The sequence below is a fragment of the Ostreococcus tauri genome, assembly GCF_000214015.3.
Source record: "Ostreococcus tauri WGS project CAID00000000 data, contig chromosome 16, whole genome shotgun sequence".
Lineage (NCBI taxonomy): Eukaryota > Viridiplantae > Chlorophyta > Mamiellophyceae > Mamiellales > Bathycoccaceae > Ostreococcus > Ostreococcus tauri.
In genome coordinates this window covers 89,479-105,283 of record NC_014441.2, presented here as the reverse complement: position 1 = coordinate 105,283, position 15,805 = coordinate 89,479, and the positions used below count along the sequence as shown (strand labels likewise).

At 61.0% G+C, this 15,805-nt stretch overlaps 9 protein-coding genes across 9 annotated transcripts; 7 read left to right on the top strand and 2 right to left on the bottom strand.

The window, feature by feature from the left end:
* Positions 1 to 29: 29 nt before the first annotated feature.
* Positions 30 to 1,382, top strand: OT_ostta16g00660 (Violaxanthin de-epoxidase; the record flags this gene model as incomplete). Its single annotated transcript, XM_003083467.2, has 1 exon — positions 30 to 1,382. One exon carries the CDS (start codon positions 30 to 32, stop codon positions 1,380 to 1,382), a length of 1,353 nt encoding a protein of 450 aa, XP_003083515.2.
* Positions 1,383 to 1,684: 302 nt separating this feature from the next.
* On the top strand, positions 1,685 to 2,128 carry OT_ostta16g00650 (Photosystem II Psb28, class 1; the record flags this gene model as incomplete). Its single annotated transcript, XM_003083466.1, has 1 exon — positions 1,685 to 2,128. The coding sequence occupies one exon, from the start codon at positions 1,685 to 1,687 to the stop codon at positions 2,126 to 2,128; it is 444 nt and encodes a 147-aa protein (XP_003083514.1).
* Positions 2,129 to 2,297: 169 nt separating this feature from the next.
* On the top strand, positions 2,298 to 3,057 carry OT_ostta16g00640 (P-loop containing nucleoside triphosphate hydrolase; the record flags this gene model as incomplete). Its single annotated transcript, XM_022985233.1, has 2 exons — positions 2,298 to 2,453; positions 2,560 to 3,057. The coding sequence occupies 2 exons, from the start codon at positions 2,298 to 2,300 to the stop codon at positions 3,055 to 3,057; spliced, it is 654 nt and encodes a 217-aa protein (XP_022840299.1).
* Positions 3,058 to 3,139: 82 nt separating this feature from the next.
* OT_ostta16g00630 (UV radiation resistance protein/autophagy-related protein 14) lies at positions 3,140 to 4,687 on the bottom strand (the record flags this gene model as incomplete). The annotated part of the gene is made up of 1 exon (XM_022985228.1): positions 3,140 to 4,687. One exon carries the CDS (start codon positions 4,685 to 4,687, stop codon positions 3,140 to 3,142), a length of 1,548 nt encoding a protein of 515 aa, XP_022840298.1.
* A 149-nt stretch (positions 4,688 to 4,836) lies between these two features.
* On the top strand, positions 4,837 to 5,988 carry OT_ostta16g00620 (MRG domain; the record flags this gene model as incomplete). The annotated part of the gene is made up of 1 exon (XM_003083463.2): positions 4,837 to 5,988. The coding sequence occupies one exon, from the start codon at positions 4,837 to 4,839 to the stop codon at positions 5,986 to 5,988; it is 1,152 nt and encodes a 383-aa protein (XP_003083511.2).
* A 158-nt stretch (positions 5,989 to 6,146) lies between these two features.
* OT_ostta16g00610 (Ribosomal RNA methyltransferase,Spb1,C-terminal) lies at positions 6,147 to 9,347 on the top strand (the record flags this gene model as incomplete). Its single annotated transcript, XM_022985218.1, has 3 exons — positions 6,147 to 6,180; positions 6,353 to 7,155; positions 7,392 to 9,347. 3 exons carry the CDS (start codon positions 6,147 to 6,149, stop codon positions 9,345 to 9,347), a joined length of 2,793 nt encoding a protein of 930 aa, XP_022840297.1.
* Positions 9,348 to 9,672: 325 nt separating this feature from the next.
* On the top strand, positions 9,673 to 12,831 carry OT_ostta16g00600 (Serine/threonine-protein kinase, active site; the record flags this gene model as incomplete). The annotated part of the gene is made up of 1 exon (XM_003083461.2): positions 9,673 to 12,831. The coding sequence occupies one exon, from the start codon at positions 9,673 to 9,675 to the stop codon at positions 12,829 to 12,831; it is 3,159 nt and encodes a 1,052-aa protein (XP_003083509.2).
* A 36-nt stretch (positions 12,832 to 12,867) lies between these two features.
* OT_ostta16g00590 (Flavin amine oxidase) lies at positions 12,868 to 14,490 on the top strand (the record flags this gene model as incomplete). Its single annotated transcript, XM_022985212.1, has 1 exon — positions 12,868 to 14,490. The coding sequence occupies one exon, from the start codon at positions 12,868 to 12,870 to the stop codon at positions 14,488 to 14,490; it is 1,623 nt and encodes a 540-aa protein (XP_022840296.1).
* Positions 14,491 to 14,554: 64 nt separating this feature from the next.
* Positions 14,555 to 15,346, bottom strand: OT_ostta16g00580 (DNAJ-containing protein, X-domain; the record flags this gene model as incomplete). The annotated part of the gene is made up of 1 exon (XM_003083460.2): positions 14,555 to 15,346. One exon carries the CDS (start codon positions 15,344 to 15,346, stop codon positions 14,555 to 14,557), a length of 792 nt encoding a protein of 263 aa, XP_003083508.2.
* Positions 15,347 to 15,805: the final 459 nt, after the last annotated feature.

Here is a 15,805-nt window from a genome sequence, read left to right as displayed (position 1 = left end):
GCGCGCGCGCGCGCGACGCGGCGGGAGGGATGTCCGCGCGCGCGCGCGCGCTCGGCGACGGCGTCGTGGCGTCGCGGGCGCGCGTGCGGTGTCGTCAGACGAATGATGGACGACGCGTCGGCGCGCGAGCGATCGGGCGACGGCCGAGCGACTGCGATGGCTCGCGCGCGCAGGTGGGAGGATTGGACGACGTCGTGCGCGGCGTCGTCTCCACGCTCGCGGCGGTGGCGGTGACGGTGACGATGGGGGGGGACGTCGCGCGCGCGGGCGCGCTCTCGCCGGCGAAGGAGCGGGAGATGCAAACCACGGGGGCGTGTTTGTTGCAAAACTGCGGACGAGAGCTCGCGACGTGCGTGACGGATGAAAAGTGTTTGGAGGATTTGGTGTGCTTGCAGGGGTGCTTCGGGAGGGAGGATGAGAGCGATTGCCAGATTCGGTGCGGGGATTTATACGCGTCGAACGCGGTGGGGACGTTTAATACGTGCGCGGTGACGGAAAAGTCGTGCGTGGCGCAGCGTAAGGATGATGGCAAGTATCCGGTGCCGCCGTTTGACGCGCTCGCGGATGATTTTACGATTGATACCATGGTGAAGGAGAAGCGCTGGTACATTGTCGCCGGTTTGAACAAAGATTTCGACATCTTCGACTGCCAAGAGCATTTTTTCGACAAGGGTGAGGACGGGAAGATGTACATTAAGATAAATTGGCGCGTGAATCGACCGAACGGTCAGTTCTACGAGCGAAGCGACGTGCAGCGCTTCTACCAAGATCCCGAGGGCAAGGCGATCTTGTACAATAGAGGAAACGTCATGTTGCACTATCAAGACACGTGGTACATTCCCGCGTACAAGGATAAGGAGTGGGTGTACATTTATTATCGCGGCACGAACGACGCTTGGGACGGATACGGCGGCGCTACGGTGTACGCGACGTCGCCCGAGTTGAATCCGGAGTGGATCCCAGACCTCGAGGCGGCTTCGAAAAAGGTGGGCGTGAAGTGGAGCGATTTCGTCATCACCGATAACTCGTGCAAGCCCGCGCCCGAGCTCACGCTTCAGAAGCCCACGGATCTGGACACGCTCGCCGACGACGCCAAGGTGCTCGAAAAGGACTTTGAGAAGGACATCGTGCTCGCGGAGAAAACCGTCGCCGACGACGTACGAAAGGTGGGGCGATACCTCGACGATGAGCTCAACACGTTCACCAAAAAGCTCAGTCAACTCGAGAGCGGACTTGTGAATTCGGGCCCGGGTCGACCCGCCGGTTTCATGACCAAGGAGGAGCTGAAATCCGCCCAGTCCGCCAAGGATCGACGCCAACTCGAGCGCTTCTCCAAGCGTCTCGGCAAGATCCAAGACACCTTCCGCGCCGACGAAAATTAGAGAATTGTACTCGTCCAAGCTCGTCGACCGTTCGCGAGCGCGATCGCGCAGATTTAGACCGACAATCCTTGCAAAGACGAAACGAACGCAGCCGCAAGCAAACCTGAAGACTCAGCGTAACTCCACCGCACACGCCGACGCACGCTCAGCGCCCGCCCAAGTTCGCTCGAACGCGCGAACACGCCCGAGAGACGTCCACTTGACGCGCTCGTTCACGCCAAAGCGCCCTTCGTCCACGCCACGGCGACGAAAACCAAAAAGCGATCGCATCGTCGACGTCACTGTTATCAACGCAACGCATCATGTCCGTGAGCGCGCTTCAACAGCGCTTCGCGCTCGCGCGGTCGTTCAATGCGAGCACGAAACGGTTCTCAAAGTCCGCGCGACGCTCGGTGGTCGTTCGGGCCGGGACGACGACGTCGATTCAGTTCGTCAAGGGTCAGAACGAAACCGCGGTGCCAGAGGTGCGGCTGACGCGCTCAAAGGACGGGTCGAACGGCACGGCGTTTTTCATCTTCAGTGACCCGGACGTGTTTGAAAACGGGCAAGGAGACATCACGGGGATGTTTCTCACGGACGAGGAGGGCGAGATGAGCACGGTGGACGTGAACGCAAAGTTTGTCAACGGTAAGCCGACTGGGATCGAGGCGCGGTACGTGATGAAGACCGAGGCGGATTGGAACAGATTCATGCGTTTCATGGAGCGATACGCCGAAGATAACGGTCTCGGGTTCAGCAAGAAGTAGGATGAGACCCTCGATCGAGGGTCGCGTTGTCGTGCGAAAAAGAAAAAAATTTCAGCGCGCTCTCGTCTCCAAAGCGCGACTCGCGCGTTTCATGCTCGCGCGCTCGACCTCGTTCGCGCACGCCTCGACGTCGTCCACGCGCGCACCTATATCACTCCGATCGCGCGCGATGTCCGGAGCGTCCGTCCACGCGTCCGCGTCCGGTCCAAAGTCCACGCGCGAGGCGACCAAACTGTTGGGTCTCACCGGCTCAGTCGGCATGGGAAAGTCCACCGTCGCTTCGATGTTTCGCGAGCTTGGGATCGCGGTCATGGACGCCGATGCGGTGCGTGCGTCGACCGAAGGGAATCGCGCGAGAGATGAAACGACGACAACGCGCGTTTCGAGAGATCTTCGCGGTGGACTGACCGGGACGCGACCGACGCGCGCAGACCGTACACGAGCTGTATGCCCCGAACGGCGCCGCCGTCGCCGTCGTTCGCGAGATGTTTGGCGATCAAGTCGTCGATGCGAGCGGTGGGGTCGATAGACGGGCTTTAGGGGAGATTGTTATCGGCGACGCGGAGAAGATGGCGGCGCTCGAGCGCGCGGTGCACCCGCTCGTGGATCGAGCGAGGGAAGATTTCGTGGCGAGCAGAGAAGGGGACGTCGCGATCGTGTTTGATATTCCATTGTTATACGAGAAGGGGTACGAGACGACGATGGACGCGGTGTGTGTCGTGAGCACGGGATGCGAGAAGACGCAACGCGCGCGCGTGCTCGGGCGAGACGGGATGACGCCAGAGAAATTTGAGGGGATTTTGGCGAGGCAGATGCCGGATGCGGAGAAGCGGGCGCGAGCAGATTACGTCATCGATACCTCCCTATCGCTCGAGGAGACGCGAGCGCGGGTGGAGGAGGTTTTGCGAGCAGTCGTGGAGAGACGTTGAGTCTCCGGGTTGGCTTCGCGATGAAAGAACTGTAAAATCACATATAACAACAGCGCGAGTAGTGTACAAGCGTTCGCGCGACCTAACGCTGGTTGTCGATGAGCATGGCGCGCTCCCACTGTTCGATGTCCACCGAGCTCGGGGGTGGCGGTAACACGAGACTTCTCGGCGGCTTGGCGTCGACGCTCGCGTTCTTCGCCCTTGGCTTACCGCCGTTCATTCGTTCGCCGCGCATCGACTCCCAATCGTCAATACCATCGTCGCAATCTAAGTCGACGAAGAAACAATCGTCTACGTTCTCGAATTCATCCTCTTCGATCGCGGTGAATCCGTGTCCTCGCGACGGCGGGCGCTCGCAGAGCCAACGACTTCTCACGGCTTCAATGATGGACGTTGTGAGCGGCGACCGCTTCGCAGAGCTCGCGTGCGCGTCCACAACCGCACCATCCACCACGCTTTGCATCATAGTCGTCGGGTCCAAGAGTTCTGGTGACCCACGTCGCGCACCCGCGGCGTCGTTGGTGCTGTTGTGCAAAACGTGCGGCGGCGTCTGCGCGCGCGCCGCCGCGGGCAGCGTCGACCCCTCCTGATTGCCTCGCGCCACGTGAGCCGTGAGGGCGCACAGCTGCGCAAACGGGCCCATATCTGCCGGCGCGACGACGCCGCACTCGCGAGCTTGATGCGCACACGTCGCGGCCACGGATCGAGCCAGAAGTCGCATCGCGCGCTTCAGCAAAAGTCTGCTCTCCTGAACCCGCTCGCTCGCGGTGTCGACCGAGCCATCGACGACGGCTCTGGGAAGAAACAGTGCCAATCGCTCGGCGTTCGCTCCGGCGAAATCGCGCACGTGCACGGTACCGTTGTTTTCCCACACGCTCGACGCCGCGTCGTCCCACGCGCTCGTGGGCGCCCACACGTACGAACGCGACCCGGCGTGCGACCCTCTGTGTAGGCGCGGCGCGTCGAGGTACCTCGACGCGAGCGTCGCGAAATGCAACATCGCCCCTAAACCACCCGCGAGCTCGTTCGCGTCGAACCCCTCGCCGTCGAACGCGTCCGGGACTTTACACCCGCACGCCCGCACGCGTCTCCCCGGGCGACCCGCCCGGCGGCTCGACGACGCGCGCCGATCCCCGACCTCCGTCACCACGGGCACGAGCGCTCGTAACTCCCGCATCACCCTCGCCGTCTCACGCCCCACTCGAAGCTGTATCTCCCGCAAATCGCTCTCCGCCTCCGCTAACGCGATCGGCACCTCCACCTCGAACGCCGCCCGCCGCGCGTCCCGAAGCGCCGTCGTCGCCTCCGCGATCCATCGCTCCCGCGCCTCCACGCGCGCGCGCACCGCCACCACGTCTCGTCGCTCGCGCGCGATCACCGTCTCCAGCGCCCGCGCGGCGCGACGCGTCGTCTCCGCGTTCGCCGACCGCGTCCGAGGCGTCCCGTCGTCATCCGTCTTCGCCCGCGCGTCGTCCCGCGCCCCCATCGCCGCCTCCACCGCCCCTCGCAGCGCCCGCGCCCGTTGACGCGCCGCATCGAGCGCGCATCGCGCGTCCACCGCGCGCGCGCGCGTCGTCGATCGATCGCGTCGTCGCGTCGTCGTCCCGTGGTCATCGTCCTCGGCGTCCATCGTCCGCGTCGTACGATCGACGCCGTCGTCGACGCGCGCGCGTCGTGCGATGAACGGTCGATCGTTCGCGCGCGCGCGCGGGGCGGCGCGTGACGCCGCGACGGCGGCGTCGACGTCTCGCGATTATTCAATGTGCCATTGACGTTGACATGTCGCGCACGTTCGTCGGCACTGCGCGCCCGCACCGCGCGCGCGACGGCCGGGACGAAGGCGCGACGTCGACGACGCGATCGGGGATCCATTTCGCGCGCGAGGGCGTCGGGAATCGCGCGAGGGCGCGCGCGAGACGGATGCCGATGCGGGTGACGCATTCAAATTCAAAATGTAAAAAATCACGCGCGTCGACGGCGACGGCCGCGACGCGCGCGCGACGGGACGGGCCGGCGACGACGCGCGGGGCGTTGGCGCTTCGCGTGAGTGGGATGTTCGGGGCGAACGCCGCGGACGGCGGGCGTGGGAAGGGGTCTTCGACGCGACGCGGCGGCGCCGAGGACGACGCCGAGACGAAGCGGACGACGCGACGCGCTGGGCGAGACGACGCGACGGCGACGCGCGGGGGCGGTCGTGGAACGATATCGACGTCGCGGCGAGCGGGAGGGGGGGTGACATCGAGTCGAGTGACGTCGAGCGTGGGCGCGGCGCGCGGCGGGCGGGCGGGACGGGCGACGGCGGAAGCGGCGACGGCGACGACGGCGACGGCGAGCGCGGCGGGGGTGGAGATGACGCCCGTGGAGCGCGCGAGTGCGGAGGGTGATGGACGGGTGATTCGGATCACCGCCCCGGCGTCGGTGCGACGGGCGCTCTTGAGAGATTACGAGGACTCGCGCGGGACGGATCCGCGCCCGTACGAGCGCCCGCGCGCGACCGTGCGGGAGATATTCAGGGCGTTTTTACAGGAACAGAGGACGACGACGGATTCTCGCGGGAAGCCGTTGAGCGCGGCGAGCGTCGCGCGCGCCGAAAAGACGTGCGCCGGGCTCGAGCGCGCGTTCGACGACGCCCTCGAGCGCGCGCTCCTGTACAAGGACGAGTGGCACCAACGGTCTCCTCTACCCCCGAGCGAGACCTACGGCGCCGTGCACCTCCTGCGCATGCTCGTCAAGCTCCCCGCCATATTTCCACCCGAATCCTTCGCCGACGTCAAGTCCGCGACGATTCTCCAATCCAAGGCGAACGAGCTCGTGCGCTTTGTCTGCGCCAAGGCGAGCGACTTCGGCGTCGCCGACGCGTTCGCCTCCAACGCCCCGATTCGCCCCCCGAGCACCCCCGACAACGTGGACGAACCACCATCGCGAGTTTAAACCCACCGCTTTCCTCGTTTTCGATGTAATCGACGTCGTTTCGATCGATCGCCCATCTCTTTCTCCGTTCCGCCGCCGCGCGCGCGTCCCGGACGCCGCGTCGCCGCCCCGCGACCACCACCGCCGCACTCCACCGCGCTCGACCTCGTTCGCGCGCGATGGGACGCAAGGCCAAAGGGAAACATCGCTTAGGTGCGTCGTCGTCCGCGCCGCGCGCGCGACGCGGGCGCCGTGGACGCGCGCGCGAAGGATTTCTCGCGCCGCCGCCGCCGCCGCGGACCGCGACCGAAAACGCCGCGCGTGAACGACGAACGCGCGAACGACGAGCGCTGACCGCGCGCGCGCGATGTCGACCGCGTCGCAGATAAGTACTACTACCTCGCGAAAGAACAAGGGTTCCGAAGCCGAGCGGCGTTTAAGTTGGTGCAGTTGAATCGCAAGTATGACTTTTTGTCAAAGGCGCGGGCGTGCATGGACCTGTGCGCGGCGCCGGGTGGATGGCTTCAGGTGGCGCAGAAGTACATGCCGATGAATAGCTTGATCGTTGGGGTGGATTTAGCGCCGATTCGACCGATACGAGGGGTGACGACGTTCGTGGAGGATATCACGACGCAGAGCTGTCGAGCGGCGCTGCGGCGGGCGACGCCAAAGGGGACGCAATACGACGTGGTGATTCACGACGGCGCGCCGAACGTCGGTGGGAACTTTGCGAAGGAATCGTACACGCAGGCGGCGTTGACTTTGGATTCCTTGCGATTGGCGACCGAATTTTTGGGGCAGGGTGGGTGGTTCGTGACAAAGGTTTTCAGGTCGGTGGAGTATCACGCCCTGCTGTACGCGTGTCGACAATTGTTCAAAAAGGTGGAATCGACGAAACCCGTGGCGTCTCGTGGAACGTCGGCGGAGATTTACGTCGTGTGTAGCGGGTACCTGGCGCCGACGAAGATCGATCCGAGGCTTTTAGACGCGAAACACTTGTTCGCCGAATACGAGGACGAGGCGAAAGCCGTCGACGTCACAAAGGATGGTAAACGTAAACGCAATCGTAGCGGATACGAGGATGGCGTCTCGACCCTTTACAAGGAGTGCACGGCCGAAGAGTTCATCGTGCAAGACAAGCCGGGAGAGATGCTCGGATTGTATCATACGTTCATTCTGGACGGCGAGGTACGTGCGAGACTGAGACCTCAATTTTTTCTCTACCCGTGCCGCGAGACCCGACAGCCGGTGAGGATCACTGCTCACAGTTTGTTTGAAGGGAGGTCAGAGCCCCTGCTGAAACGAATCTGTCTAGTACAATGCCGTTTACCCATCTGAGGCTTCGTCGCGGTCAGGCGCTCTTTTTCTTTAACTGCAACGCGCGCTGAGACGAGATGACTAACCATTATTAACCTTTCGCGCAGAGTCGAAAAGGATTGGAACCACCCGAGGAGGTGGGTTGGATGAATCTCGATAGCCATCCAGCGACGACGGATGAGATTCGATCGCTCGTGAGTGACCTCGGGGTTCTGGGTAAGGCTGATTTTAAGCTCTTACTCAAGTGGAGAACGCAGATTAGGAAAGAGACTGGATTGGAGAAGAAATTACGACGACGCGGCGAGGACGAGGAAAGCGACTCCTCCGATGAATCCTCGGGCGGCGAGGAGGAGGCCGGTGATAGCGATGACGACGAAGAGAACGATCAGCTGCTGAACGAGATGGGTGAGCTGAAGGCTTCGATGGAGGCCCAGAGGAGAAGAGAGAAGAAGAGGAAGGCGAAAATCAAGGCAAAGGAACGGCTCCGCGTCGCGCGAGGCTTGGCGAGTACCGCCGAGGCGATCACGGAGACGGAAATGGACCTATTCTCCCTCGCACGCATCAAGACGAAGAAAGATCTCGATGTCGTCTCTAAGGCGCCCACGCCGGGCATCGATGCTGCGCGAGACAGCGACGAGGAACCGGATGAGATGGACTCGGACGCGAGCTCTGACTCGGAGGAGGACGAGCGACGATTAGACAAGGAGGTGGACGAGATGTGGGCGATGTACAAGGCACGTCGATCGAAGAAGGGTGAGAAGTTCACCGAACCTAGCGTGGGTAGAGACAAACGCGTTCAGCTCGGCGCGGGGGAGTTGGACTCGGACGATTCTGACGAGGACGGCGTTAGCGACCCTGCTGACGATGAGTTCAAATCCGACAGCGACGAGCTCGAATGGGAAGACGACGAGGACGATGAAGTCGATGAAAAACCCAAGGGCAAAAAGTCCAAAGCGAAAGATTCGAATCCTTTACTGGTCGACCTCGGCTCTAAACCGAAGAAAAATGCGGCCAAGGCGGCTGAAATGTGGTTCGCCAACGATTTGTTTTCGAGTGGCGAAAAGAAGACCACCGCGTCGACGGCGGCTGATTTAGATAGCGACGACGACGAAGAGGAGCCACCGAAAGCAAAACCCATAACGAACAAAAAGAAGAAGGCGGCGAAGACCAAGGCGGCGGTTGAAGACGCCGAAGAGGAAAACTTTGACGATCTTCGCGCCAAGGCAAAGGCGACCAAGGCTAAGGAGGAAGCCAAGACGAAAAAGAGCAAGGTCGCCAAGGGATCTGTCAAGCGAGACGATACGTACGACGACGTCTCCGACGATGAGCGTCCTCTTAAAGGGAAATCTGGCGCGGACGATCTGGAGGTTGTCCCCGAAGATGCGCCCGATTCGGGGAGCGACTCTGACGGGAGCAAGTACGGTTACGATTCCGAAGTCGACGAGCTTTCTGACGACACTCGCGCCCGGATCTTGGCTCTCGGGAAGAAGATGGTCCGCAAGAAGGACCGCGAGGAGCTCATCGATGATGCGTACAACAGATACGCCTTTGATGATGATGACGTCCCCGATTGGTTCGCCGAGGACGAGCGGCGCTTCATGAAGCCGATTCCGCAGTGGACCGCAGCAGACATGGCCGAAGCTAAGGCGCAGCTCGCCGCCGTGAACACGCGTCCGATCAAAAAGGTGGCCGAAGCGAAGTGGCGCAAAAAGAAGCGCGCTGAGGCAAAGATCTCCCAGGCGCGCGTTCGCGCCGCCGCCATCGTCGATCAAGAAGACTTGCCCGACGTGAGCAAGGCAAAGGAAATCGAGCGCGTCTTCGCCAAGGCTCGCAGATCCATCGGTAAGGCTAAGAGCGGGAAGGGCACACCGAAAAAAGTTGTCGTCGCTCGTAAATTCCACCGCGGTAACGCCGGTGGTCCGTCCGTGGATAAGCGTCAGCTCAACGATTTGCGCGCGCAGAAGCGCGCGATGAAAAAGAGCGGCGGCGGCCGCGGCGGCGGTCGCGGCAAAGCTGGCGGTCGTGGCAAAGCCGGCGGTCGCGGCAAGGGTGGCAAGCGCTAGAGTTCTCAACAAAATCTTAGAAACTTTCTGTAACGCTGCAAAACGACGAAAAACCACGCGCGACGCGTCGAACATCAGTAACGCGCCCGCTTTGACGACTTTAAACATTCCAAAACCAGCTGTCGCTCCATCACGATCGCGCACCGCATTCCCCCCCGCGCGTCGCGCGCTCGCCCCGCGATCGCTCGATCGAAGCGCCTCGACGACGCCGTCCCCTGCGTCCATCGCTCGGATCGAGCGACGCCCGTACACGGACGTGAACCGAACGTAAAGGGTCGAAAACAGATCTCGGAGTTGATTCCCCCGGACGCGCACGCACGCTCGCATGCGCGCGGACGTCGGTGAACGCGCACGGGAACGCGCCCCGGGTCCGTCGAGGGTCCATGTGCACGGCGAGACGTCGTTGGATGATTACGTGATCACGCGACCGTGCGGTGAGGGGTCGTTCGGGCGGGTGTTCCAGGCGCGTCGACGATACACGGGACGCGCGTGCGCGATGAAATTTATCCCGAAAAGCAACAAGAGCGAGCGGGAGTTGGCGTCGTTGCGACAAGAGATCGATATCATGCGAACGCTGGATCACCCGAACGTGATTAAGATGTTGGATGCGTTCGAGACGGAGCGGGATTTCGTGGTCGTGATGGAGTTCGCGCAAGGCGTATTGAGCGACGTCTTGGCAAACGACGCGACGTTGCCGGAGAGTGAGGTTAGACGGATCGCCGAGCAGTTGATCTCGGCGCTGCATTACTTGCACAGTAATCGCGTCATTCATCGCGATCTGAAACCGCAGAATATTTTGATTGGGGGGGACGGAAAGGTGAAGCTTTGCGACTTTGGTTTCGCGCGTTCGATGAGCGAGTCGTCGCTCGTGATGACCTCCGTGAAGGGTACACCGCTGTACATGGCCCCGGAGCTCGTGCAGGAACAGCCGTACGACCACACGGTTGATTTATGGTCCATCGGTATCATTTTGTATGAGCTCTTTGCCGGGGAACCGCCGTTTTACACCAAGTCAATGTACACACTCTTGCAGCGAATCGCCAGGGAGGACGTCAAGTATCCGGAGACGATGTCGAACACGTTCAGATCGTTTTTGCAAGGGCTGTTGATAAAGCGACCTCGTGATCGGTTGAACTGGCCAAATGTGCTAGATCATCCGTTCGTCAGACGAGTCGATGGCACAGCGACCGAGGACGCGAGAGACGACAGAGTCCCGGAGGAGCCGACAAATCGGGCGCCGACGAATCGCGGACGGGAAGCGGGTTCGGCGCACGATGGGCGATCTAGCGGCGGCTCGTCGTCGTTATTCTCGAGCATGGAGGATGTGAATGACGTTTTGCGGGAGATTGAGATTACGGCGCGTAAATCAGCAGATGCTGCGTGCGGTTTAAGATTCGACAAGGATGCGTTGACGAAGATCATGGAGACGCTGCAACCGCAGTCCTCGTTACGAAGCAAATTTTTTCCAAGCGTGATCTCCAATCGCACGCTAGGGAAAAAGTCGGAGCCAAAGCTCGCGAAGACCGCGGATGTCATGTCTGCTCTACGATCGACTCTTCTGATTTTATCCGTTCCCAGGGAAAAATTGATACGCTCAGGCGTCGGTTTGTCCGTCATCGGCAAGGAGTTACCCGCGGCGGTCATCAACGCGTGTTCCATGGCAGCGAACGCGAGCGACCCACCGCAGCCTGAATTATTAGCACTCGCCATCAGAGTCGTCGCGGCTATGGCCGAGCCGACGGGATCGTCGCCGTGGTGCGGGCTCGGGCTGTTGGGATACTTGATGTTCCTCGGGAAACTTCTCGGGTACCAGCACCGAGACCTCGGTGAAGCCGTGCTTTCGACGACGTGCACGGCGATAGCGGACGCCGTGGAAGCCGCGATGAGTCGTGGCCAGAGTGTTGAGCTCACAGCGACGCGTGCGGCGCTGGGTCCGGCGAGTTCTAGGGGTGGAGGCCTCACGGATGCGCTGTGCCAGACTTTGGCGAAGTCCACGACACAAGCGACAGCGAGCGAGACGTGCAGAGCTCTGTACGCGGCGACAGAGATCGGAACGTTGACGAAATACGTGGCCGTGACGCTATCAAAGAAGAATGACGGCACGCAAAAGCTCATCAGGAGCGCGACGATGAAGGTTCACTCGGCCAAGCTACTCAAAACTGTCGCAGAGGCGAACGAAGACATCCGTACCGAAGCCAATAATGCCGACGGCGTGCGCATATTAGCCGCCATCTTGGTTGACGAGACGTCGAAAAAACGGGTCACATCTCAAAATGCTCGGTTAACGGCCGCGGTGATGAACGCAGTGGGGCCGTTGCTCACCTCTCGCACGCAGCATCCAGTGGTCACGATGCTTGATGTCGGCATGGCTGAGCCGCTGTGCTCAGCGCTCACAGCTTTCAGATCGGTGGCAGAACAAGCCGAGGGCGGCACCTTGAACGACGTCACGCTCGTGCCAGCATGTGAGTTGATGCGACTAGCGCTGATGCCCTTGCGGACGCCCGACATGGAAGAACAGCCGACGGAGCGTGCGAATCGTCAGTTCAGAGCTATGCTCTTTGAGCGCAACGTCGTGAAGACACTCATTGAGAGCGTCACAACTTCACCTTCAGATCAGTGGTCTGCGCCGATCGCCCTCCTCAGCTCTCTCGTTATGAGCTCAGGTATTCAATCGAGCCAGATCGCCGCGATTTTCATCGCTAGTGGTGGTCTCGATCCGACGCTTTGCGGTAAGGTGCTCCAGCACTCGAGCGCGCAAGTTGTCGTCGACTGGCTCATCATCATCATGCAACTTTCTCGTATTGACAAGGAGAACAGCAGGGTGATCGACGAAGCAAACATCATCAAGACCATCACGCGTTTACTTGATCATCCCGACGCGAGCGTCCGCGCTCGGGCGTGCAACGCGATCGGTAGCGTGTGTCGACACGATGACTACTTCTATGAGGAGTTCCTCGAGGTCAAGACTGTTGAGAAGCTCATCGAACGCTGCGGTGACCGAGATCGTTCCACGCGTAAGTGGGCTACCTTTGCGATCGGTAACGCGGCGTTCCACTCTGATGCACTCTACGGTCCGCTCACCGCCGCCGTGGATCCGCTCATGTACCTGCTTGACGCCAACGAAGAGGCAAAGACGCGCTCGAATGCGTGCGCCGCACTCGGCAACTTGGCTCGCAATTCCAACGTACTCTGCGGTCTCATGGTGAACTCCGGTGCTTTAGACGCGATCATCAACCTCATTACTGCTCCGAGCGAAGGTAAAGAGCCCGCGGCGTTCGACCCAGAGCTCATCAAAGTGTGCTTCTACTCGCTCGGCAACCTCTGCAGGCATCGAGCGTGCCGCGAGCGTCTCGCCGCGAGAAATATAGACCCCATCCTGGACGACCTCGCGCAGCGAGGTACCGGTGACGTGCGAAGATACGTCGACCGAATCAAATCCAAGCTCGCCGCCGCCAATGTGCGCGCGTCGCAATCCCCCGTGTAACAACTTCATTCCCATCGCCCGACGTCACACCCCGCCATGCGTTCCGCCCTCATCACCGCCCCCATCGTCGACGCCCGTCGTGCGCGCGTGCACCGTCACGCGTCGATCACGCGCGCGCGCGATTACCCCAAACCCGACCTCGACGTCCCGTCGAATGGAAACTATCAAGAGTCCAAGGCGCTGAGCCAAAAGCTGAAATCCATCGCGTTGGCGGAGCGCAAGAGCGTGTTAATCATCGGTGGCGGCCTCGCGGGACTGTCGTGTGGAAAATATCTATCAGACGCGGGCGCGCGACCGATCGTGGTCGAGCGGAATAAGATGTTGGGGGGTAAGGTGAGCGCGTGGCGAGACGCGGAGGGCGACTGGATAGAAACGGGCTTGCACATTTTCTTCGGCGCGTATCCAAACATGATGAACCTGTTCGCCGAGCTCGGAATCGAGGATCGATTGCAGTGGAAAGAACACTCGATGACGTTCGCGATGAAGGATTACCCAGGGGAGTTTACCAAGTTTAAGTTTCCGGAGAACGTGCCGGCGCCGTTTAACATGGCGTACGCTATTTTGTCAAACGATAAGATGTTGACATGGACGGAAAAGTTACGCACGGGGGCGCCGTTGGTGCCCATGCTCGCGGGTGGTCAAGGGTACATCGACGCCCAGGATGAGCTCAGCGTGGAGGAGTGGATGAAGAAGAATTTCATGCCCAAGCGCGTGAGCGACGAATTGTTCATCGCCATGGGTAAGGCTCTGGATTTCATCGACGTTGACAAGCTTTCGATGACTGTTATTCTCACCGCGATGAATCGATTTATCAACGAGACACACGGTTCAAAGACAGCCTTTCTGGACGGGAATCAACCCGATCGACTATGCGCGCCGATGAAGGAGCACATCGAACGCGTCGGTGGCGGTGAGGTGATGGTGGACACTCCGATGCAAGAAATTCTGACGGATGTCGAGGGAAATGTCGAGGGCGTAAAGTTGCGAAACGGCGAGATTCTCACCGCCGATCACTACGTGTCCGCTATGCCCGTCGATGCGCTCAAGTTGAAATTACCCGACGCGTGGAAACCGATGCCTTTCTTCAAGCAGCTCGATGAACTGGAGGGAATCCCGGTCATCAACGTTCACCTCTGGTTCGATCGTAAGCTTCGTCCGTACGACGGTTTAGTCTTCAGTCGTTCTCCATTGCTCAGCGTGTACGCTGATATGTCGGAGTGTTGCAAAGAGTACACAGATTCCGAGCGCTCGATGCTCGAGCTCGTGTTTGCTCCGTGCGACAAAAGGGCGGGGTCTGATATCAATTGGATCGGCGCAAGCGATGAGGAGATCGTTGCCGCGACGCTGAAGGAACTCGAAAAGCTGTTCCCGGACGAGCTCGGCAGCAACGGTGGCGCGAAGCTTCGAAAATCCGCCGTGGTCAAAACGCCGCGATCCGTGTACGCCGCGATTCCGGGGAGGAACAAGTTCCGTCCGTCCCAGCAAACGCCCATAAAAAATTTTACGTTGGCTGGTGACTTTACGAGTCAAAAGTTTTTAGGTTCGATGGAGGGTGCCGTGCTGTCGGGGAAGCTCGCCGCGGAGGTGGTGGCAGAAACGTTAGCCGGATGCGAACCCACGCGCGGTATTAAACCCGTGCACGAATCCGTCAGAGTGTAGGATTATTTAGAATAGATGTTGCGCGCATAATGTTTTGTACAAGTAACAGATATCAATCATGCGGTCAGGCGTATTCGGGATCGAGCGCGGCGCGAAGTGCTTCCTCCACGGCGTGCACCGCATTTTTGGCGCCGTCTTTCGACGTCGTTTTTGCGGTCGCACTCGCGACGATCTTGAACATCTTTCCAAGATGGGCTAGAGCTTTGGCGCGCTCGGCGCGGCGCGCCTTTGGAACGCTCGCGTCGTGGAGCACCTTTCGCCCGACGTGTCTCAGCGTGCGCTCGATGTCCACGCTTGTCGTTGACCAGAGCGCTGCAATGACGTGTGGCAAGACGTCGAGCTGTTGCTTCGTGCGAAGCGCCTCGATCTCCTCCTCAGTCGTCGCTTTTGCCACGGCTTGCTCGGAGGTTTGAATCGTCGCCATGACGCTCACGCCCGCCTTTAAGGCGTCGAATGTGTTTCTGAACGACGAGGCTCGTTGCTTCAATTTGACCGTAGTTGTGCGAACGCCGAGGTCGAGCCACGTCCCCGTCCCCGCGAGCGGATCCGTGAGATACTTCTTGGCTTCCATTCTGTAGCACGAACCAATTTTCGCCAGCATGACGGTACCGAAGGACGTCTCCGCGAGCTTTTGTGCCATCGGTTTCAGGGCGTCCAAGAACTCCTCCGCGTGAATCGACTCCTTCTCGCTCGGTGTTTTCGCTCGAAGATCGACGTACACGTCTAACAACGCCGCGAGCTTGATCGCCAACCGAATCTCTCGTCGACTCTGAAGCAAATCCGACTCCTCCTCGGTGAGATCCGTACCCGCCATCGCGAGCGTGGCCAACTGCAAGCGACCGACGAAACCATCCATGTGATCGCTTCCGAACAGCACGCTGAAAAACGCGCTCGATCAAAAATCGCATCATCCGTCGTCTCTCCCAATCGCGCGCCCTCGAGCGCTAAATCGTCTCGCGTCCACGCCTCGGCTTTGCCGTCCCATCGCTCCCCGCGCGCGCGCGCCTTGACCGCGCCCGGCGTGTTCGCCACCCCAAGCGCGAGTTCCATCGACCCCAGCACGACGCCCGCCACCGGCAGCGCCACCGCGCTCGCGACGCCCGCGCCTAGGCCTCGCGCGAACCCTCCGACGCCGCCCGCGCGCGCTCCGCGCGCCGGCGCGACGACCAACGCGCGCGCCCCCATCGCCGCCCCCGCGCCCACGCGTCCCACCGCGCGCGCGAAGCCGTGAAGCGCGTCCCTGGGCCCCCGTCCGGGGTCCACGCGCGCGCGCGCGGCGTCGTCGTCGACGCGCGCGAGCGTCATCGCGCGACGC